The sequence below is a fragment of the Vicugna pacos genome, chromosome 3 (genome assembly GCF_048564905.1).
Source record: "Vicugna pacos chromosome 3, VicPac4, whole genome shotgun sequence".
NCBI classification, from domain to species: domain Eukaryota; kingdom Metazoa; phylum Chordata; class Mammalia; order Artiodactyla; family Camelidae; genus Vicugna; species Vicugna pacos.
Window position 1 is genome coordinate 70,119,531 of NC_132989.1, and position 24,865 is coordinate 70,144,395.

General features: G+C 43.6%; 1 protein-coding gene across 3 annotated transcripts in view; it reads right to left on the reverse strand.

The window, feature by feature from the left end:
- IQGAP2 (IQ motif containing GTPase activating protein 2) overlaps positions 1 to 24,865 on the reverse strand; it is a 262,433-nt gene that overhangs the window by 129,512 nt on the left and 108,056 nt on the right. For all 3 annotated transcript variants that reach the window (XM_072958483.1, XM_072958486.1, XM_072958485.1), the window contains exon 3: positions 36 to 192. In XM_072958483.1, coding sequence (XP_072814584.1) covers positions 36 to 192 — 157 coding nt within the window. The remainder of the gene's footprint in view (positions 1 to 35; positions 193 to 24,865) is intronic.

The following is a 24,865-nucleotide window of genomic DNA, read 5'->3' on the forward strand; positions in this document are numbered from 1 at the left end:
AAGCTGGAAGCCCAAACCAATTAGATCTCACTTACCTTATAACGTGTTTGTTCCACATCATAGATCTTTTTCTCCGATACCATTTTGGGTGCAAAGAACTTGGCTAACTTGGCAAGGTAAACTCCATTCCGGAGCCCTTCTTCCAGTTCAGTGGTTGGTGGCAGTTCTTCAACTAAGCAGACTTCCATCCACCTAAAGAAATGAAAAAAACCTTGAAGTGACTCCAGTTGGGTAACTTTCTATAAATGAGGAGCTGCGGTATCTCACTACCTGTGATGGAGGCATTAACAAAGGGAGAAGGACCCGAAACATCTTTAGGGAAGAGAGGACTTTCTGGGTGGGACAAGGATTCGGAACAGAGATGCACTGGGGGACTGCAAGCCCAGAGGCACTGAACCCACCACCGCGCCAGAGCTCGTCAATTCACCTTTGTCTGAGTCTCTGCCAATTCTCTTTTGTGCCAAAGAGGAAAAAAGCCAGCCCATTTTTGTATGTGTGGAATTCATCTTGCTGACGTTACGGAAAACACAGCTCCAAGTTTATGAGCCCTTAGTGGAGGACATTCTTGGAGGGGTTAGGCTGGGGGGAGAGCATGGTCCAGGGTGCGGCAAAATCTGCAGTTGCCTCACTCTGGAAATGACTACCAGGAAAGGTAGGAAGGCATGGGAAAGGGACATCAAAATTCAGAAAGCAGACACAGTCTTCATTAAATAAGAGACATTCCTGTTTTCCAATACCAGGAACTTATTACAACATGCTTACCTTTTCGGGAAGTTATTTACTGGGTTCTGGAAAAGTATTTCAGAAAAAGATCAGATTAAATCTTCGGACACTGTGCCGGTATTGGGGAACGGAGAGCACCAAGTTCATTACCGGCTCAAGGACACACAGGGGGAGGGGAGCTAGGCCAGTTCACATTTCATGCAGGTGTGCTGAGACTGCCTGGGTTAAGAGGACACTGCTGTTCCTATCCATCTCGGGGAACTCTACCTACTCTACGCCCCAAGAGGCAGGAGTGCAAGCTCTCACCTCCGTGCCACTGACCCACCACCAGATCATCAGCATTAGTGTGCGCACCACTCCCATACAGCCACTCCCCTTGGAGGGTCACTGACACGAACGCGGCTGATCCTGCCAACACCTGGCAGTCCGTGGAGCGCTGTTCTGCAGTGTTAACAACTGATCCTGATCCAAGCAGCAAATGCTGTAACACGCCTGACTTGCTTGTAGCTCTGGGTACCTTTTAGAAGCTCAAAGGGTCCCTAATCAGCAAGGACTATTTACTGACCACTTATTAGGCAAAATAAAACACGGAGTATATGAGAAAAACAAACATAAGCCCTGACTTCAAAGAGCATTAAATATAATTGAGAAGGCAACACCAGGGCAAGGAAAACCCAGAGGGCCGCGTGAGGAAGGCTGTCGTGCCCAGTGCCATGTGTTAGTGTGTACGAAGTAAAGGTTTGGGAAGGAAGGAGGGTCACGGGGTTATCGCTGGAGCAATGGGGAAAACAATGAGAAGGTGGTGGGGCCTGGATTTGGTCTAGAAAAAGGGAGTATTTGGAAAGGCTGGGGGAGCAGGACAGACTAAAGCCATAAGGGAAACATGGCTGACTCACAGGGCAAAGCCAGAGATGGCTTTGGGCCTTTGGGGTTTATGGGGAGAACGGGAACAAGGCCGAGATACACAGGGAAGTCAGGCTCCAGAGGACGAAGCCCAGGAGGAGACGGGATGGTACTTGTTGCTACAAGAAGCAGGGGGCTCTTGACAGCTTCACAGCAGAGGATTGACAGGCTGACAGAGCTAAAGAGGGAAAATCAGTCTTGTGTGATGACTGCCCCAAAGACAAAGCGCTCTGTCAGGCCTTTCCCGTCACGAGTTGCTGAGGGGCTGGGTTAGACAGGAACAGGTGGCAAGGGACGAAACCCAGAGACATTTCAAGAAAATGGTAACAAGACTAGGTGACAGCTCAGAAAGGGGGTGAGGAGGGGATCAAAGAAAAGAGAACATCACCAGCCAGGGAGAGAGGCCCCATGTGGAGGGAGCCCTCGGCACCAGGACTCAGCCCCTCGCCCATCTTGTGACCCCAGGCACGTCCCCCAGCCTCTCTGGGCCTCAGTTTTCTCTTCTGCTAAAGGTGCTGGAGGTGGGAAGGATGGGATTTAGGGTCCCTCCCTGCTTGAACATCTTAGGGGGACTGGGGAGACTGGGAGAACAAGGAACCACAAAACAAGATGATGAACATGGCTTTCACGTATCATACACAAGGCGAGCGAGGGTTACTTGGTTATACAAGCCTTGCTTCCAGTGAACTCAAGTAAGAGTACCGCAGGCTTGATACATTTTCAACAAGAAATTAATAACAACATTGTCTTTTGGTAAAAATCTGGTCAAGTTAAAAGCCACTGCACTAGACCAAGTCTCTAATCTAAACAACCTACCAATTACAGCACACATGAAATAATGTTAAAATACAATCTGTTTTCAAAAGGGAAAAAAGAAAAAAGCCACAATCTGTTTTCAAATACTTACCTTGCAAAAATTTAAGAAATTGTTTTTTGAATGACAATATGTAATTGCTTTATAATAATCCCATAATTGAGGGTAGATGTGTCAAGGGTTGGGGAGAGAGAAACTGACAATTTGTCACAGAAGTGCGGGGAGATACACTGACATGTGGGACCAAGGAGCAGGAGGCTAAAATAAAAACAGCTCGGAAGTGTGATATTTTATACTTGCGTCTTTTTTAAATGATAATTACATTAATTTTTGTCTGTATTAGAATATGTGTGCAGTTGGCTCAAAACACTAATTCTTACAAAAACTTAGGTTAACTATAGCCTACTTAAGAGGTAGTCACTGTTAAAGTTTAAGACATCATGAAGGGCTCGAAGACAAAGGCCACCTCTTCTTCCTTTCTATAATCTCTTTGTCCTGGAAATATGGTTCCAGACAGTGGGTACCCAACAGATTGTCATGACATAAAAGATTCTGACTGCTTACGAAAAGTTTTCCAAGCATCACAGTTACATCACAAAATCTTTTAGGGAATGGCCAAAGACCTGTAAACGTTCCATTTTTGCAACATCAGGCATCCACGGAGCTATGTCCTTTTCACTATCTGGAGAGTCAAAAGAAGACGCTGCCATCATCAGTGCTGACAGTGTTTATTAAGCACTATTTTGTTCTAGAACCTGGATTTAATACTTCATGGGGATTATAATTTAATCCTCAAAGTCACCCCAGAAGGAAAGGTGCTGTTAGGACCACCATTTGCAGATGCTAATCAGAGGCTCAGAACAGCCCAGGCCATACAGCTTCTAATGGAAAGACATCCAAAAGCTGTTCTAATTCCAACTTTTAACTCTCACGACTCACCAAACAGAAGAGCGCAGTCCCACAGCCTTGTGTAAAATAAAAGTGATAACAGGATATCCCAGTCTCCTTCCAGAGTCAGAGTCAGGGCGCAGGTGTGGAGATGCACACACTGTCACTCTTCAGTGTAAGGTCAGGGGAGAGCATATTCACCGTCAAAGTTGAGCAAATGCCCTGGGGTTACATTTATTCTTTTAGAACTCCCTGTCAGTCACCTAACCTCACAACAGTAACTGATAAGCGGCCTGGGCAGTGCGCCTTGAGGGTGCTGTTGCAAATTCGTGTGGGCTTTGGGAAGCTTTGAGCCCATCCACATGGAGTCACCTCTTGGAGAACTCAGGCAAGCCCAGACAGGATCTCAAAGGGTCTCCTCATAATACACTGCCTGGAAACTTATTATTAGTCAGTATATGATCAATACACATTGACTGAGAGCAAGACCATTCTTCTAGAACAGCCTGGCTCCTTAACACTGCCCTCATGGTATTAAAGCAATGTTAAGGAAGTAGGACTCTGAGATGCCAACTTCTAAACTAGAACACGGTCATCGTGTGGGCTGAATATCCTTTGGATCTCCTTTTCAAAAGCGTATGGGAAGAGAACTTGGAGCACGGGTACCAAATGGTTCATCGCAGGGTCTAGGAGAGCTGGAGGTGGCTGCTGGCCAGGGGCTGCATCTCCCAGCCCCAAGGTATCAGTGTGGGGCTGAGCGGCTGTGCTGGGGGCACAGAACGTGAGAGGAAATGGTGTGCTTCGCCCTGAGTCATGCTCCAGAAAAGCCTCCCAAGGCTGGGCCCCCAGTCTCCCCTCCCCCGTCTGCTGGCTGGATATGAAGGCCCAAGGACCACAACAACCTTGAAAGAGAAGAGGAAGAACTTACACCAGCCCGGCTCCTCTGTGTATCCCCTAATCCTTGCCTTCTGCCACTGAACCTTACATGAAGAATTAAACTCCTACTGTCAACCTCAGTGGCCTATCTGTCATATAAGCCACTGTGACCCAACCAAACCAATAACATTCGCTGTGTGATTTTTATGGTCTGTTGGGGGTCAAACTTCCTGTAACTATCACAACACAGAAGCAACTGGCCTGATGTTCAAGAAGTCTGGCTCTGCGATCACTAGCTGGATGCATCGGAGCAAGTCACTTAAAACTCTGAGCTGCATTTCAGTCCATGAGTCTAAAATTATCAATGGAACTCTATGTGACACTAATTATGCAATATGATCTTGTTTTGTTTAACAGCAGCTTTACTGAGAGACAATTCACACACCATACACTTACTCATTTAAGATGCACAAAGCAATGCTTTTCAGTATAGGCACAGGACTGTGAAACCACCACTTAATCAATTTTAGAATATTTTCATCACTCCAAAAAGAAACTCATTAACAGTCACTCCCCATTTACTCTCAAATTCCCAACCCTCTAAACTACTTTCTGTCTACAGATCTGCTTATTTAAGGACATCTCGTATAAATGGAATTATACAACATGTGACTGCCTGTGATAGCTTCTTTCACGTACCATAATGTTTCCAGGTTCATCTATTGTATAGAATGTATTAGTGCTTCCTTCCTTTTTATTGCCAAATAATTTCTACTATATAGATATAGATCATATTTTATTTATCAGTTTATGGACATTGGGTCTTTTCCACTTTTTGGGCTATTATGACTAATCCTGCTATAAACATTAGTGTCCAAGTTTTTGCATGGACATATGTTCTCATTTCTCTTGGGTATATACGTAGGAACAGAATTTCTAGGTCATAAGGTAACTATGTTTAATCTTTTTAGGAATGTCCAGACTGTTCTCCAAAGCAGCTGCAACATTTTACATTCCCCCCAGCCGTGTGTGAGGATTCTAATCTCCCCACCTCCTTGCCAACAGGCAGCTATCTTTTTGATTACAACCATCCTAGTAAACACAAAGTGGGATCTCCTCTTGGTGATTTTAATTTCTCTGATGGCTAATATTGAGCATGTTTTATGTGCTTATTGACCATTTGCATTATTCTCTTTACAGAAATGTCTTTGCAAATCCATCACCCATGTTTTAGTCACGTTTTTGATAATTGAGTTATAAGAGTTCTTTATATATTTGGTATGCAAATCTTTTATCAGACATGATTTGAAAATATTTCCCCATTCACTGGGTTGTCTTTTCACTTTCTTGATGCTCTTTTTGGAAGCACAAGAAATTTTGTGTTTTTTAATTTTTAATTTTGACAAAGTCCCATTTATCTGTTGCTTGTACTTTGGTGTCATATCTAAGAAACCGTTGCCTAACTGAAGGTCACAAGTATCTACCTATGTTTTCTTCTAAGAGCCTTAGAGTTTTAACTCTTACAGTTAGATCTTTTATCCATTTTGAGTTTTTTTTTTTGTATATGGTTTGACATAAGGGTCCAAATTCATTCATTCTTTGGAATGTGGCTATCCAGTTGTCCAAGCACAATTTGTTGAAAAGACTATACTTTACCCCATTAAATTGTCCTGGCACTCGTGTTGAAAAACAATTGACTATAAATATGCAAAATTATTTCTAGACTCTCAATTATACTCCAATGGTCCATACATCTAAGATTTACGTACAGATAGTACATCAAGTATGTACACATGAAATAAAGCTAGAATGACCTCCTATGTTATCGAAAGCCTGTCTTCAAATTTGACCTAAAACTCACCAGAAATGAAAACTGGAACTGGCCTGTGTCTCTTCCTGCTGCCCCTGGATTTACTGCTTCTTCCCCATTCCTTTTATTGGTTATTCCCACTGAACCACAACGCCTATCATGAACACCTCATCCCAAACCAAAGGTGAAGCTATTCCTTATGAGCATCTTCAAGGTCCTCAGAGCACTTCATTTTCCTTTCCAGGGTGGAGGACTCTTTCTTATGGGTATGACTGGCTTTCTCTTTTCTCTGCAGGGAAAACCTGGATCGTTTACCAGGCACAGAGAAACAAAATAGAGGTAAAAGGACTTTCCTTTCTACTGTTCAAGCAGATTCTTCAACTTTTTTTTTTTGCTTTGAGTTGAGATGGTTTGCATAAGAAGCTCTGTGTGTAAATGTACAAGGTCTGATCCAAGTGAGACAGGGAGAAGAGGAACGTCGGAGGAGGATGCTGGGAGGGGGATGAAGGGGAGAGAAAGGTGAAATTTCTCCAATTTTAGGTTAAAGCTAAGGAGAAAAATAAAATGTTATTTTGTCTTGCAAGAGACCAGAAAAAATTTTTTTAAACCACTTCATAAAAATCCCAAGACAAATGCTCCATTCTGTTGTGCTACTTTGTGCCTTGCAGAGCACGCGAAAGCTGTTTCGTCGAGGCATTTGCTATCTGAGTTGTTATTCAGGAAATCACCAGCTATAAATCCTGGTCTCTATCATACAGCACTGTATGGAATAAATGTCCCGAAAGGAGAATTGCTGGCCAAAAACCAGAAAGTGTGTTTTTTCTGCACAAACTCTATTTTAATGCAGTGCTCTGATCCACAAACTCTCAAGTAGTACAAGTCAATTTCTCTCCCTTAATGTTTTGAAAATCATCATAGGAAATATTTTATGAAAGATTAAAAACAAAGACCAGATATTTTTATGGGTAAAGTATAACTGGTTATCTTTTGTGCCAACAAGAAGTTAACATCGCAAGTTTGGACTAGATTAAGTTCTCAAGGTAAACCTTTTCATTTACTGGCAGCTGATGCAAAACTGTTACCACAATTCCATCAGCCTTATTAGCTCAAGGGACCAGAGATGCAGACAAACACATGCTGCACGACTGAGGCGGGCATCCATGGGCCCCCACCGCTCTCTCCTATAAAACTTACTTGGTTCACTATAAGAAAATGATGTGGGAAAAAAGAAAAGAAAAGAAAAGAAAATGACATGAAATGTTAAAACAATGCTAATTATTTTCTTTAGAACACAGGTTCACTATGAAAAAATCAGTACATGACTCCAAGACCTAACAGGAGTGGAGAAGGCTTCTGAGGACTTCTTCCTCATTCTCTTCTTTAGGAGGGAGATGATATAGCAGAATCCGTAGAGTTTGGAACGCATTCCATGAATCCTGGCTCAGTGAGATGCTAACAGTGTCCTGGGAGGACAAGGGGGACAAATGAATTTAGAAAATGTTGCATTCTATGATCTCGCTTAAGGATTCATAAGTTGCGTTTGCATCCTGACAGCTCAGAGAATTCCTGAGGCTGGGAATCAAGTTTACTTTATTTTAACCCAGTGCCTCCCCAGTTTTTTTGACCATGGAACTCCTTTTTCCAGAATACTTGGTAACATTCCATATGATGAGATGAAAAGAAACTGAGAGAAGAAGTACAATTTGGGGACTAAAATCACGGCATTTGGGGGGGTCACACTTTCTGAGTTCAAATACTATTTCCAGCACAACACCAGTGATTTCTCTGTAAAAAGAAGGGTTTTAACAGTATCTAACCTTGGAAGGCTATTGTAAGGAGTGAGTAGGAATAAAATGTTTAGCACTGTCCCCGGCACATAGAAAAGTCCAGCAAACATTAACCACAATTGTTATTGGCGTGTCCCCCAAGTTTGAATCTGTCCTATTCCCTCACCAGATGTGTAACCTTGACAGATTGATTAATCCAATTAATATTTTTGAGCATCAAGTATTTTCCAGACCCATTTCCAAGTGGTGCATCAGGCAAAGCCCTTCAGTTTACTGGGCAATAAGTCTTAGATTCTCACCAGAATTAGGATGGCATTAGTTCAAAGTGGTTTTGAGGATTAAATCCTAGCAGACAGCTGGCACCCAGAGGTCACTCATATAGTTTCCTTCTCTTTACACCAACCATTTTTTCAAAGAATATCTTGGGCAATTTATTTCCTAGAAAATAATACTTAATACATGATTGTTACCCTTCTTCCTCTCTGTTCCCTTAGATCTAGGATAAGGAAAAAAGAATTAAGTGGAATGGCCTGAGGCATTGATGGATATAAGAAAGACTGCAAACCTTGTAGCCCATTTGTAATAGGTGTGGTTAACTTTTGAAAAGCATTTGAAATTTTGAAAAGAATTGTTAATTACTTCATACAGTACAGTGTTGCACAAATATATGCTTTATTCCTAATTCTTCCAAACTCCAGTCACCAGCCAGAAAGTTACTGTACTTCTGATTAGGTTTGGCCCAATTACTCATCTACCTAGGATGTATAATACTGATATTAGAACATGCCTGGAGAGAGAGCTGGTCTGGCATATACAAATGCACAAACACAAAAAAGACACATACATGTGCTAAACTTCCAAGATCGGCAGACATTTTATAAAGCTTATAAAATAAAACCTTTAAAACCCCAAACAGGTACTTATCTTTAATGTTACTGTGCATTAAGCAAAAGGCTGGTCCTAAGCTTCAACATTTGGTTGGGAGGGGAGAGACAGTGAGAGAGAGAGACAAACCTCAGGAGTTTCAGTGTCATGGTTTTTGGCTGATACCTTAGCTCAAGTGATTCCAGTGTTAAGTATTTAACAGTGCTTTAATAATACTTTGACAATTTTTTTTCATATACTGGAAAAAAACAAAAAGCTAAGTGTACTCAGGATAGCCAGCACCTAAGTGGGGATTACAGAAACATGTATGCTCTAAAAGAAATGTTTAAGCAGGAAAACATAGAGCTTGGAGCCTTCGGTGTCCAAAGACCCAGGGTGAGCATGAGGTAAGTCACACCTCCCTGGGATCCTCCACTGCTCTGTGCCCTCTACTGGTGTCCAGTATATTGTAGGTTCTCAGCTATACAGCCTTCTCCCAAATATGTATGAGCAGTTATCAAGTATTGGTAGAAACTTTATGGAAAGAAACCTGATAATATAATAGTAAGTAACTACTGCACACCTGTTAAGTGTAGGGCATGGAGTTTTATCAGCTTTTATTTATTCTTCCCATAACCCAGTGAGTTATCACCTTTCTTTGAAAAATTGAGTCAGACACTAAGAAAGATGAAATATTTTGCCCAGGATCACATGTAAGTGGAAAAACCACAATCTGATCCCAAATTTCACCCTGGAAGCTGCACATTAACCGACACACTATACCACTTCTTGAAGGAATACATCAGGAAACTTAAAACACAGGCCAGAAATTTTACTCTGTGAATATAACTTAATAAGTACAGCTACGGTCCATGACTTTTAGGCAATGCAGAAACTGTACACAGCTGAAGTATCTAACAAAAAGAATGTTCATCCACTGCCAACAATGTTACACAGCCACTTATTTTCATGGAGTATTTTAAAAAATGGAAAAATACTGATGGTAAATGAACAGAAAAGGAGAAGATGCAAAATTATACAGTAAGATAACTTTATTTTTAAAGTTACATACATTTAAATAAATATATACAAACTGGAAACATATAGCAAAATATTAGCAGTGGTTTTCCCCACTTATTGGCAAGGTTCTTCATCTTTTCCTGTAACTTAATTTTTATCATAAACATGTATTTTCAGTAATAGAAAATAATGAAATCCAGTATGTTTTAAAGTCCAGTGTATAAAAATCATGAGCTTGTCTGCCGATTACATCTAACACTTGAGCCAAAATGGAGTCTTGTGTCAGCAAACATTAAAAGAACACCATAAGGATGGGGTGATGGGTGTAATATAGGGGGAAAGGTAGTTTGTCATGAGGGGTGGAAGCAGTAGAAGACAAAAAGACACTCAAAAACTTCTTTTTTAAGCCTACTGGTTGAGACATGTAACTAATTAAATTCCCTCTTAAGGAAAAATGTTAAGTACATCTATTTTTTTCACGTATCTCTAACCATGTTAACAGCCTGGTTTTCAGGCTTGGAAAGTATGAATGAAAACACAAAACAAATAAAACATTAACAAATCAAGAGTTCAGCCTGGATCATCTGTGCCACTGATAGTAATATACAAATGCAGAGAGAGAAATTGAAGAAATTGTTGAACAAAAAAGAACCAGAACTTGATGATTTGGAAAATTCTCAACCTATCAATATTGCAAAAAATGAGAAACCACGTTCTGCTGAGAACACATGGGGTGTAGCTGGACAATCAATGCATGAAGAATGTGATGCATGGATTTCATCAGTCATCTCAGTAAAAGCCAGGAATAGAGATGGGGTTATACCAGCAGAGACACTGCCCATTTAGACTAAAGGGGACAGAGGCAGGGCAACAATGAAGGAAGGAGGTCAGACCCCTGGGAGCTATGTTATCTACCCTGAAGGTGATTCAGAGACTGAGGGCTGTCACTGCTACCCGAGGCCCAGACTAGTCTCCTCCTTGGTTTCAAAGGGCAATGCTGTTTCTTTCCGGGTTTTGGTGAGCTAGGCCGCTGCCCTCTGTGGGTCTGGAGGCAGGACCATCACCCCAGTGGGCCCAAGAGGCAGAGCACCAAGCAGATTATTCTGGAGCCTTAAAATCGAATGGAATTTGCCCCGCTAAGTCTTAGGACTTGCTTGGGATCCATCACTCCCTTTCTTCTTTGTAATACCTCCCTTTTAGAATGGGGGTGTGTATTGTATGGCTGTCCCCACCTTACATTTAGAAGCACAAAACTGGCCTAGTTTCAAAGGTTCACAGCTAGAGAGGAATTCTTGCCTCAGGATGAATCATATCTCAAGTTTCACCCACACCTGATCTAGATGATTTTTTGGTGAGATTGGGGACTTAAAGTTGATGCCAGAATGGGTTAAGATTTGAGGGCTTCTGGGACATAGATGAATGCATCTTGTATATGAGAAATACAGGAATTTGGGGGGTGGTCCAAGAGGCAGAGCATTATGGTCAAAATTGTGTCCCCTCCAAATTCATATATTGAAGTCCTAACCCCCAGTACATGAGATTGTGACGGTATTCAGAGGGGACCTTTAAGAGGTGATTAACTTTAAATGAGGCCATTTGGGTTGGCCCTAATCCAATGACTAGCGTACTTATAAGAAGAGGAGATTAGGACACACACACACACACACACACACACATACACACCAGGGCTGTGTATGCACAGGTGGAAACCCAGTGAGGACACAGCAAGAAGGCAGCCACTGACAAGTCAAGGAGAGAGGCTTCAAAAGCAACTAATCCCACAGACACCTTGATCTTGGAGCTCCAGCCTCCGGAACTACGAGAAAAGAAGTTTTAGTTGTTGAAGCTACTCAGTCTGTGCTATTTTGTTACGGCAGTCCAAGTAAACAATATACTGGCTGAAACAGCAACTCCCTGCATCCTCTAAAACCTCTCACCCGATTTTCTTTCTCTTTATTGCATTGATTACTACCTGGCAGATTATATCATATTTATCAGTTTGACAGAGTCACCTACTTAGAATGTAAACTCTGTAAAAGCAAGGACCTTGTCTGTCATTTGAGAGGCATACAGCACAATGATTAAAAACACCCACCCTAAAGGCAGATGCTTGAGATTGAACCCAAGCTCTGCCACTTACGAGCCGTGTGCCTTGGGGAATGGACTGAACTTGTCTGTGTCTCCGTCTCCTAATCTGTATGTTGGGGACAGTCACAGTACTGCTATAGAGGGCTGCTGTGAACTGATGGAAGCAAAGCACAAAGAACGGTGCCTGGTACATCATAAGCACCTGTAGCGGGAGCCGTCATAGCTTTCATGGCTCAGTGCTGTAACCCAGGACCACTCTGCCTAACTGCCAATGTAAGTCACTCTTCACATCTGTCCTTCAGTGCTATCTGTCTGCCACACGCACTTCCACGGGGCAGCAACTAAGCCAGCATTTTGCTATGTCAAACATAGCTCCTCTCGTCACAGTCGGTCTCATCTCCTTGGCCGATCCAAGCTGCTCCCCCGCCCCAGTCGGTTAAAACACACATCCTCTGTTGTTGCCTTACACAAGTCATAGGCTTGCATGGTACTTAGTAGGGGCTACACAGATATTTATACTTGTTCACAAGCCAGGTTTCCACTATATGTTGTTGTTTCCACATGTCATATATTTATATACCTTAGGGGCTCCCACGACACTGATAATGCCAACCACAAATGACGACAGCTCAGCACTGAGCAGGTATTTGGCACCTCCATGAATGTATTGTCACGTTAACCTGGTAAGATCAGTGTTATTTCCCTCTGAGAGAGAAGGAAACAGGCTCGGACACTTAGGAAACTTGCACATAGTCATACAGCTAGTAGGCTGAGATTCCAGTCCAGATTGTCACCTCCGCAGCACACGTGCCTGTCACACCCCACTCTACCCTGACAAATCATCTAAGAGGAAGGCGGTGAACAGGGCCTTAGCTCACTGCCCAGGAAGGTTCACCTCTTAAGCAGAAATTCACAGTGAAGCTGTCGCTAAACTGAAACAACCCAATTTGTATTTTCATAGACCCTGTTTTCCCAAAGCAAGCTGTCCCTACGCTTTAATATAGGATGACAGTAAACTCCCTCTTGGGACTGGCTGGAGAGGCTGCTGTCACTTTCAGAGGCATCTGTGGGGTGGAGCTGTGCACTGGATGCTGGGTTCCCTAAAATCTGGCTTCAAATTTGGTTCTGCAATTTGTTAGGTCATGATTACCTTGGTGTGCAACCATCTCCCTGGATTACAGTTTCCCTTTTCAGAGAACTGGACACAACACCAGCTACCTCATGGAGAAGTCATGAGAACTAAAAGAGATGCCATCTGTGGAGTTACCTAGTAAAAAAGTACCCAGCATATAATAGGTGTTCAGGAAACAACTGTTGATAAAAAGGAGAAAAGGGAGGTAGGCAGGTGAACATCAGTTTAAAGAATGATGTCCCCAAGGAGCCACCAGATAGCACATGTTCTCCAAGGAGCATCTTCCCTACGCACCTGAGCAGCCTGGCACACTGAGCTGAACATGTAAGATGCAAAGTCCTCTGGGGCATATGACACCCACAGCAAAGCCAGTGGGCCAAAGTCCCTTGGGGAACTGAACTCAAAAACTGGACTCTGTCTACCTGGCTTCCTTGGAACTCGCTGCAGGGTGAGATGAGGCTGTAATGTTGTTCATAGGCAGTGCAAAGAAAGCACCTCACATTTTGCAAGATAAGCACAAGCTGGGAGCAGAGGAAAAGCAAAGAAGAAAGAACCAAAAGTACTGGGCAACAGTTTCCTAGTAAATCAACACTCATCTGAGGCTTCCGCACAAATTCGGGCCAAAGTAACAACTGAAGACTTGATGAAGCAGATTCTCCTTCCTGGGTTTGGCAGCCTTGTGCACATGATCTAACCACAAAATAATCACTGTTCTTGCACTTTTAGACATTTCTTTGCCCCAATGTAGGCAGGAAAATGAAAGGGGCAGGCTAAATAAGATGATTGTAAACTTAGCTGATTTGCCACACTCCGTCATAAGCTCAACTCTCCTTTTTACAGCCCTTTCCTACTTCCTAGCCAAATATTCAATGCGGGATGGTTAAATAATGGACATTCTGGGACACCAAGAGAAGCCCATAACAAAAAGCCAGGCCAAATTTCAAAACAGAAGACATATCATGGGCCAAAAGTGCATCCAGGAAGGATTTCCTTCCCTCTCTTCTTCCCCTTAAACTACAGGTCTCTTGTGCTCAAAGTTAACCCTTGGTGGGGAAGGTATAGCTCAGTAGTAGAGTGCGCACTTAGCATGCACGAGGTCCTGGGTTCAATCTCCAGAACTTCCATTAAAGCAAATGAAAATAATAAATAAACAAATAAATCTAATTACCTCCCCTCCCCAACAATGGGGGCAAAAAGCAAAGTTAATAGTTTTCTGGTGATGGGGAGTAAGACAGAGAGATGAAGAGATGAGGGCTGGTTCTTCTGCAGTCTAAAAGATCAAAAAAGAGTGGCTCTTAGTAGGCAGCAGTCAAGTACAGCACGAGAAGACACGACTGGTAAGTTGAACTGTGAGAAATGTCATTTCGGTGCCCGTCATATCACAAGCCCCGTCCTCCCTTAGTGGCACCCTGTGCCCAGCCCCTATTGATTTCCCCCACCTCCACCCCCAGTTGTACCATAGAAGTGACAAACGGGGACTCACTAGATGCCATCCATCATCGTCACTAGGAGGAGAATGAAAAGAATCCAACATATGTTCTTGCAAATGCCTCCCTTTTCCCACTCCCACACCCCTCCTCCTCGCCGGTGCACGATCTTTACAAGCAGCAAGCCACTGTTTCACAGCCCTTCAGTGGAAATGGACAGGGAGCAGTGGGGACCTGTTCTCTTTCAGATATGTGTCTGCATTTCCAGGTCACAGGCTCCCCAGGCCAGACTGAAGCAGGGCTTCACACCAACTGGCTACTGACAGCAGAGGGACCGATGACTAAAGCAACACTGCGCTCGTGCCAGGAGGGATGGCGGAAGAGAAAGGATGCACAATTACAGGTGGCAGATGGCCCTCTCCCCAAGATGTTCTCAAGACAGAGGACCTGGAGTTCCTTATTTCTCTGTTGACCATCATGACACTTGATAAATCAATTCCTATGGCAACAGCTCTAAGTCTAACGCTCCAAAAATAAAAGGATGTTTTAAATGGAAGACAGATACTTGCATTCATTCCTGGGAATAGAGGGAGAGGCAGAAGGTGGCAACTTGCATCATAAGCTATAGAACAGTTTTACTCTTTGACGCTGTAATCCCCCACTATGCATCTATTCCGGCTAAAAGAAGAGAACAAAAGCAACAACAGAAAACCAACCATACGCATGAGGCTACGAGTTGCAGTGATACTGAAACACAAAGAACTGAAAAGCGGTTTCCCAGAAGAGACTGAGAAGTCATGGTCCATAATATAGATGAAATACGTAGCCATTAAAATTTATGATGACGACTTAGCGAAATGGAGGGATGCTGACGTAGTCAAGTGAGTAAGACAATGGTACAAGTATACATGTGCTTTTTGTTATAACTACTCTGGGTGTGCCTGCATTTGAAACATTTAGAGAAACTGATATACTAGTTTGGTGGAATTCTAAGATTTCCTGATTTGAGAGCAGGGGGAAGGGGGAATGTCTGTCATAAACAAAAATTAAGACAAAAAAAAATTGGGGTAAAAGTCACCACACTTGCTTCAACTAGTTTTCAAATCTCAGTTCTGCCACACGAGAAGAGGGTAGCAACATCACATCGCACATCGCGCAACAAGGATGCAACTTTCAGAACTTACGGGGGAAAGCTAAGAAACAGAAAGAGATAGCCAGACTATGTGCAGGACTTAAAAATACTTGCATGCAAGATGCGGTACATTACCAGAAAACATGCAGGCCTAAATGATGTATTTTATACATACCTGAATGGATGCCTACGTGAGGGAGGGGAATAGGGAAAAAAGGAAGTAACTCTTAGGGGCTCAGCACAAACCCGTGGCCACCACGTGACCAGCGAGACCACGTGTCATACCCCTGAGAAGTGGGACTGGCTCAACCTCTGCACCTGAGGTCAAGGAGGGCCAATCACGGTTTGGAGATTTTGGAGTCAACTGCTACAATTTCAGGCTACTGGAATTTCCTCTCCAGGACACGTTCCACACTCCCGAACAGTGGATGCTTTATATGACAGCCGTTCTTTTTCATCCCAGGCTCTAATTTTCCTTCTATTTAAAACAAGATTAAAAGACCGCAGGAAATCGTCATTACTGAAAAATACTCAACCATGTTGCCAGTCGTGTCCACAATTTTGTCACACGATTACATAACAACTGTATAGTAATATGTGTGTATAATTATAAACTTAGTAATATAACCATATGTAACTACTCCGAAATGACCCCTTATAGGCTACAAAAGAAACAAACAGCAAGAGTGCCTACATCTGGGGAGGGGAACCGGGTAAGAAGGAGACATAATTTTCACTGTGTATTCTCTTTTGGACCTTTTAAAATTTTGTATTATGTGTATGTATGAGCAAATAACACTTTTAAAGCACCTTCTTAAGCAAGTACTCTCCTGATACGTGTAATATTACAAAGTAAGCTTAAGGAGTAAAATGTTCCAATTACACCAGAACCAGCAAGAAGCCCACCTAGCTCTCCTCTCGAAGCTGCACCCAGTTCCCAGACTAGAGACCTGGAGACCTTTCCTCCCAGATCCCGCTCACCGGCTGAACCAGCCGCAGCTCACCAGGTGGCAGCACTCGCTGCAGTGCCCGCTGTCTGCCTGGATTCTATATGCAGGTTAATAATTAATGAGAGCCCTGCCACCCAGGGTATCTTCCCAGGACCAACGGCAGGCAGCCGGGGACTGCAGTTTCTGTCAAACTGTCCCCACCCTCGAGTCTCTCTACATTTCTTGCATCCAAGAAGTATAGATGCCCCTGTGATCCAAAGGCAGGAGTCCCTGGGGGCTTCAGAATCCTTCGCCAATGAGGCATGTCAAAAAGCTGTCTTTTCTTAGAAGTCAGTTTCTTTACCGTCTGCTAGCTTCTGAGTCAGAGCAGCAGCTCCCTGGGGCAGAGCGGACTTCGAAGCAGGACGTGGGAGGAGGGGCGGCCAGGCCAGCACTGCCTTGGACCCGCTAGAAGCAGTTCCTGTGGGACCCACCCCCACAGCATGTTCGGGATCTGGGCACCCTAAGTGCCATCCACAGTGAAAGCCTTTGAGATGGGTAAGAATTTCCAGACAGATAATTAAGTACCATTTCGCTTGTCTAACAATTTTGTCATTGGTCTGCATTGAAACTGACAACTGAAATAGAGAAGACTTTTTTTTTTCTGTGGGGAACCCTTACGGAGAGGGGAAATGTACGTCCACACGAATAACAAGCAGTCTTGTCCTACCCACCTTGGGGAAATAGAAGAGCTTTTAAGGGCAAAGGGCAAGAAGAAGCCAGAAAACAAATTTCTGTGTAGTAAGAAAATCAGAATTCAAATTCTATAGCTGAATACGATGTCCAGGTAGAAAAAAGTACACAGGCAGGAAAAGAGTGATGGACACAAAGCGAAAATGATGAAAAGCAGGAGACACACACACCACGGGTTCCCCTTCTGATAGGAAGCGCAAACCATTGGGACTAACAGTGAACAAAAAGGTTTCCAGCTTCGTTGCCCAAAATAATGAGAGAATGTCAGGGAAGGAACTTAGAGAATGGAGGCTGGGAGACAGGTCAGCCTAAAGCACCCAGACACATCATCGCATTCTTCTTCTACCGCCACCAGCAAGTTCACGTAAAAGGTTCACCTCCAATGAAGTCATCAGCGACCACACGGAGAGACAGGCTGAAAACCACAAGGAGAATCACGCGAAGGTTTTAGGGAACAGGAGCTGGTTATAAGAGAACACTGTTACACCCTGACGTTCTTAGGTTTCAGGAAACGTGGCTTGACGGACAGTATAGCCAGCTCTGTGCAATAACAAATCATGCAGCGAGGGCGTTCTGGGGCCGGCCTGGGTTTCACAATGCCTCCATTTCATGCTGCAAGGCAGCCTCACCTAGCACCTCCTAGTACTGATTATCTGTGAGACACAGGATCTGAAGCCGACTGGTTACCACCTTTACAATCTAATATCTATAGACACTGCTTAACTGTATTTTCAGACCATGGACATAAACTATGTTTATGTCTTCAGCCATAACTCCAGCATATCACAGAATATTAAATGGATGGGAACACACACACACACACACACACACAGAAATATAAAGCAAGCCCCTGCATAGGTGTAAAGCAGGTTTCTTGATAGGATCCCTGGTGAGCAGGAACAAGTAGCAGGGACTCAGAATTAGGTGGCAACACTCGGAAGAAGAGTCAGTGTGCCTGATGCACATCTAGAAACACAATCTCAAACAGTCCCAGCTAAGAAGAAACTCTCAAATGTAAAGAGATGGTGAACCAGTCAGGACCAATCTATTGGCAGGACCTAACCTCACGGGGCTTGAGGCATCAAGGATAGGTAACAAGGAGATGGCAGAATTTATCTGGAGAGAAGGCATCAGTGGAGGTATTAAGTAGCTAGGTAGAGCAGAGGTATTAGCCACTTCTAATCACCTAAATTATTAACATAAATTGGAGTAAATCCAGACTAACTTTAGCCTCTGAAAATCCACTCCAGCAGGGCTTGCAAACAGATGACTGTAAGGATGAGGCAGGTTCCAGCAAAGGACGAAGTCAGCAGGGAGGGGGCTGCGGGCTCCTCCACTCCAGCCCACCCTCTGCCCTGTGTGAACACGGGCCACTGGGGCCCCACCTGCAGGATTTCTTTAGAAATGGGAAATCCAGGTTTTTAACGAGCTCTTCTGATTTTTAAAGGCTCAGAGATAATTAAAAAATAAACACTGTATGTCTAATGAAACACATCTTCAACATTCATAACATTTCAAAGGGAAGTGAAAATATGGCCCTTGAGTGTGTTTCAGATAGGTTACGGTTGGCCAGGAGTTTACAGGGTTAACAGCTGTTCCTTCTCAGTGTGTTCTTGAAAAGCAGAACTAAAAATGAAAAGGCAAGGCATTATATTGACATAATGATTAAATTTAGGATAAAAATACATTAGAAGAAGAACATAAGAGGGATATTAGGGAAATGCCAATCAAAATCACAGTGATATATCACCTCACACCCACTGGAGTGGTGATTTTTAAAAAAAAAAAACGTGCACAGAAAATAACACATGTTGGTGAAAACCTAGATAAACTGAAACCCTCACGTGTGGCTGGTGGAAATGTAAAATGGTGCAGCCACTGTGGAAATCAGTTGTGTGGTTCCTCAGAAAGTTAAACATAGAATTACATATGATCCAATGATTTTACTTTTGGATGTACACCCAAAAGAATGGAAAACAGGGACTCAAACAGATACTTGTCTACCAAGGTTCACAGCAGCCAAAAGGTAGAAACAACCTAGGTATACATCAACAGATGAGTAAATAAAATGTGGTATATCCAAACAATGGATTGTTATTATTCAGCCTTAAAAATGCAATTCTGACATACGCTACAACACGGATGAACCTTGAAGACGTTAGGCTAAGTGAAATAAGCCAGACATGAAAGGGCAAATACTGTATCATTCCACCTACAGGAGGTGCCTGGAACACTCAAATTCATAGAGACAGGAAGTAGAAGGGTGGCTGCCAGGGGCTGGGTGAGCAGGAAAGGGGAGTTAGTGTTCCATGGGGAGAGTTTCAGTATTGCGAGATAAAATGGTTCTGGAGGTGAAAGACAGTGATAGGGGAACAACACTGTAATTGCGCTTAATGCTTGTGAACTGAACATTTCAACATGGTTAAAATGATAAGTTTTCTGTTATGTATATTTTACCACAATTAAAAAAAAAAGAGTAACAGGAATATACTTAGAGAAGATAGCCAAAAGGGGCCTTTCTTATCTGCAGGCTTTCTCGGCAACCAATATAGGAACAAGGATCTCCCTCCTTCCCCAAACCACCCCTCAGATCTCACAGCCTGGCTATGGCTCAGAGGAAGTGTTGTGACCATCAGAATCTTGCTGCTTTTCAAGGATCTTCCCCAGGGCCATTGTGTACGGTTATACAGGTGGCACGCTGTGCAAAGGATCCTGGCTCGGGGACCAGCCTGTGTTCCACTGACCAGACCATGAGTCTGGAGGAGGGGACGCCTTTTCATTCTCACACAGGCACTCGAGGCTATTGGTGGCCCTGATCTTCCCTAACCTCAAGCTGGAAGGTCTTCCCTTCTAGCTCCCTATTTCTGTGCCTTATACACCCTCTCTTCTCACTGATCCCAGACTGAAACCACAGCATCCCTTTCTGTTCTCATTCCAATCAACAATGAGCACCCTTCACCTCTGTGCTTCTGCCTCACTCCAGCTCTCCTCTCCACTCCCACTGCCACTTACCCTAGTCAGGTCCTTTGACCTCTGGTCTGGACTCTGACCTCTGACCTAGTGCTCCATACCTCCAGCACCCAACCCCTAGATGATCCAGTTTCCATGCCGGTGCCAGATTAATGTTCTCCAATCGAGGCTCACCATTTCACTCACACACCTCCAGTGGTGTCTCTTTTCTCTCTTGTATGTGTTGAATAAAAGAATGTAGAAGTAGCTTACTCACCCTCATTGTCAGCTTCTACTATTCAAAGTGAGAATGTCAGTTTATTTCAATTGTCCCATTGTTGGGTGCATGTGAAGCAGCAGCTGCGATTCAAACAGTCTCTCCAGGGGGCTGGGGGATATAGCTTAGTGGCAGATGCAGGCTTAGCCTGCATGAGTCCTAGGTTCAATCCCCAGTACCTCCAGTAACAAAAATAAAAAATAAAAAATGAAACAGTCTCTCTAGCGGAACACACCCTAATATATTCAAGTTACTAGCAAGGAGTCAGAAGATTGAAACTGAAGAAAACTTGAAGAACCTTGAACTTCCTATCCCCATAACTAGCTAAATGGTGTATGTCTTAGTGTCTTAGTTTCAGAGGCTGGGAAGTCCAAAACCAGAGCACAGCATGGTCAGGTGAGTTGGCACACAGCTGGCACCTTCTTGCTGTGTCCCCACATGGCAGAAGGGGCTAGGGAGCTCTGTGGGGTCTCTTGTGGAACAACACTAATCCCCCATGCATAAGGGTCTCCTAACAGCATCACCTCGGGCAGCAGGATTACAACATATGAATTTGGGGAGGACACCCTAGCAATGTCCCCAGAGACCCCTACAGCACCTTCTTCAAGTGAGATATACTGAAGTCCATGACTCAAATCCTCCACCAGTACCAGTAAGTTTGAACCTGGTTCTGCAGGAGAGGATGCATGGGAAGAAAATCCCAGGCACTAGATGGTAGTTATTTCCACAAGGAGAACATAATTTAAAGATACAGCTGAGCAGGATTTCCCCCTTACTCTCAGAATTACAGCCAAGGTCCCACAGCTGAGGACAATGGGGTGAAGTACCCCACTTAGAAAGCCATGAACACTCTGTACACTGCCCTTGTTACCAAGAGGTCACAGGACCAGTCCTTCTAGCTGACATGGCCCTTCCCTCCACCCAGCCCCCAGGGGAAGGGAGAATAACTGATGAGGAGGGCACTTTCAATGGCAGGTTACTAACCCCGACAAGTTAGGAGGATGGGCGGGGTTCTAAGAGAATCTCTAGGAGAGACTGAAGTCCCTGCAAGAAAAAGAAATAGGCACCCTGTTCCTTATCTGGCTGCTTGTGGAGTTGCCAAAGAACCCACAGGCTCACCCTGGGCTGGCGCTGCAGCAGCATGGAGACATTAGAGAGTGGGCAGAACTTGGCATCCACAACCTGGACTAGGGGGGACGCCCACAAACACAGAGACTGGCACTCATTCCTGAGCCAGAGATCAGGAAGATGGGAGGACCACTGGAGGAGCTCCATGCAAGCACAGCTTAAAGGGATCCAGGTACTGCACACCAGGAAGGAAGATGGGGTTCCTCCCACTCCATTCCGTTCTTTAAGACACCTGAACAAGCGGGTGGTGACCCTCATAGTTTGCATAGTTTCTTCTGAAGGAGTGTTGAGGTTGGCAGGACAGCAGCCTTAGGGCTGCCAGGCAGCTGCTGGGCCAGCCAGCAGGACACTTGACTCCAAGGAAGAGCTGGGAGGATGAACGGGGCATAAGCACGTAGCAATGACAAACGGGTGAATGAAACCAGATCCTGTGCCGAGGAGGCTGGGGTGAAGCTAAGCGCAGCCCAGGAGAGCCACACACCTATCCACACAGAGACTCCTCACCCCAGAATGAACCAGAGGGACACACCTTCTCCACAACCGAGGACAACTACTAGACCCTTGCTCCGTTTCCTGCCACACAGGGAAGAGCTGGAGCTCTGAAGAGAGCAGAGAGCTTAAATCGGGCAGGCGATGTGGAGGCTTAGAAAGACTAAGAGTTATAGAATAAACCCAGTATCTCATCCAGAGGCTAGAATGGGGGATGTGACAGAGTCGAGTAATAAGCAGTGCCTGGAAAAAATTAGTCATTTCATGCTGTTAGCCTCAATGAATTGAGAGCGAAGCTCCTTAAGGCACCAGCCATACTAACAGTAGGGTTAAATACATACAAATTACAAGCTGTCCCTAAATGAATTGTGCATAGTTGAAAACCAGTACGGTAGGATTGCACTCTAACTGGAGGCAGGCAGGCGTCAGCCACGGGATCCTCCTTGTCATTCTCCGGGTGATGGGCTTTGGCTAAAGGCCTCTGCCGATCCCTGCTGCCCCGGAAAGAGAAGGGCTTGGACCGGCACTCAAACCTTACCCCTTCCTCCCAGGTGCTGTACCAGGTGAATTCTCGTGTATGCAACAACCACTATGCAACAGGCAACAAGCCCTGCCAGGTAGTGGTGGGACGCCCATATTACAAGTTACTTCACTCGAGTGTTACGTCCACGGACTAGGTGATGGGACCAGGATTCAAACTAAGCGTGATGCTAAAAAGACTCAGGCTGGTCCTGCCCCGCTACACCAAAGCGCAAAGGCGCATGAAATGAACTGGGAGGAGAGCTGCAAATGTCCAACCGCAGCAGCTCACCAGCAGTTCAAACATGCAAACATTTTAATTCACAGTTTCAAATCTATAAAATCTGATGTTGTGACAGCTTATTACACATATAAACACGAAGTCAGTATGTCCACCTCCTTCCCTATTAAGTCCCACAAAGGAACACTAGTGCTGAACAAAGTGCAGTCTGACCTTTAGTAGAAAGACAAAAGCACTATTGAAAAAAAAAAAAAAAACCTAGTTCTGAACAGAATACACCAGAACTCTCAAACTTGCCAAGCTGCCTGCGCTTTGGAATTTTGCAGTGTTTAATGTCAACTGTCCAGAACTGGCCTTGTGGGTCTCTCTGAGAGAATACATTAATACCATCATTAATACCCAGCTCTACAGGTAGCATTTTAGATCCTCAAAAGTCCTTGGAAACCCACTGTACTGTACACTACTCAGGAAAGGCCTTTATTAACCTTTGAAAAGCATTAACCAGAGGACTTATCTGAACCAAATTATCTCAGTGTCCAATCTCCTTGCTGGTTGAATCACTATGCAAATATCAGGGCTCTGAGTCACTAAAAATTGCCGAAAGGAACTTGGTTTAGTCCATACAATATCTTTTTCCTAGAAATGTAGGCTATCTTTTAAAGGTGTTGTCAAACTTTGCCCTCCAGATAAGTCCAGTACCCAGCCCACCAAGTCAACTTAACACAAATAAAAATGGCGGCATCCAATTTCAGAATATCTCAAATTATCAAATTCCACAGCCAGTATTCCTCCCTCTGTGTTATTAGCAGATAAAACTCATAAGTATGCATTATGCTTTCAGTTTTCATAGTTAAAAAAACTCTAGTAAAATTTTGATACTTCTAATGAAAAGCTTAGCTAGTTTTCAGAACCATTTTCTAGATGTACATAACAAATGGAGAAGGATCCTAATGTTTCAAATCGACATGAAAAGCTGTGTCACATCAATTCCTAACATTAAAAGGTTTAAAAAAAATTTTTAAATCCACAATTTGACAGGAAACTTTTTGCCCAAACCAGTGGTCCTCAAAACTATTCAGGAGAAGGCTAGTTAGGAAAATAGTATAAAGATTCCTTAAAAAACTGAAAATGATCCACCAATCCCACTCCTGGGCATATATCCAGAGGACACACTAATTTGAAAAGATACATGCACCCCAATGTTCATAGTAGCACTATTTACAGTAGTCAAGACATTGAAGCAACCTAACTGTCCACTCATAGATGACTGGATAAAGAAATTGTGGTATATATACACAATGGAATACTACTCAGCCATAAAGAAGAATAAAATAATGCCGTATGTGGCAACATGGATGAACCTGGAGATCGTCATTCTATATGATGTTAGCCAAAAAGAGAAAGAAAAATACCATATGACATCACTTATATGTGGAATCCAAAAAAAAAAAAGACACAAACTTATCTATAAAACAGAGACACACTCACAGATATAGAAAACAAACTTACAGTTACCAGTGAGGAAAGGGAGTGGGGAGGGATAAATTGGGAGTTCAGGATTTGCAGATATTAACTACTATATATAAAATAGACAAATAGCAAGGGTCTGCTGTATTGCACAGGGAAATATAGTCAATACTTTGTAATGGCCTATAATGAAAAAGAATGTATGTGTATATATGTGTACATATATATAAATATATATATATATATGAATCACAATGCTTTACACCAGAAATTAACACAACATTGTAAATCAACTATACTTAAATTTAAAAAAAGTTAAAAAAAAAAAGAAAGAGAGAGAACGCCAGTTAAATGGGTACTATTTATCATCCATTTGTCTTCCAACCCTCTCTGCAATTTATCAGTCACAACTAGCTAGGTCGGCGAGGGCTGTGAGCCACACAAGCCTGCCACTGTGCCTGTACCACAGGAGTCCCCAGACTCCTCTGAAACAGGCAGAGAGGAGCGTCCTGGGCACTGACTCCAGCCATACTACCTCACAGACCCAAGGTAGTCAAAAGGCAAGGACCCCACATTCTGTTTAATCCTCAGCTGTCACCAATTTCAAATTCTTCATTTCTGAACAAAGGGTCCATGTGATCATTCTGCA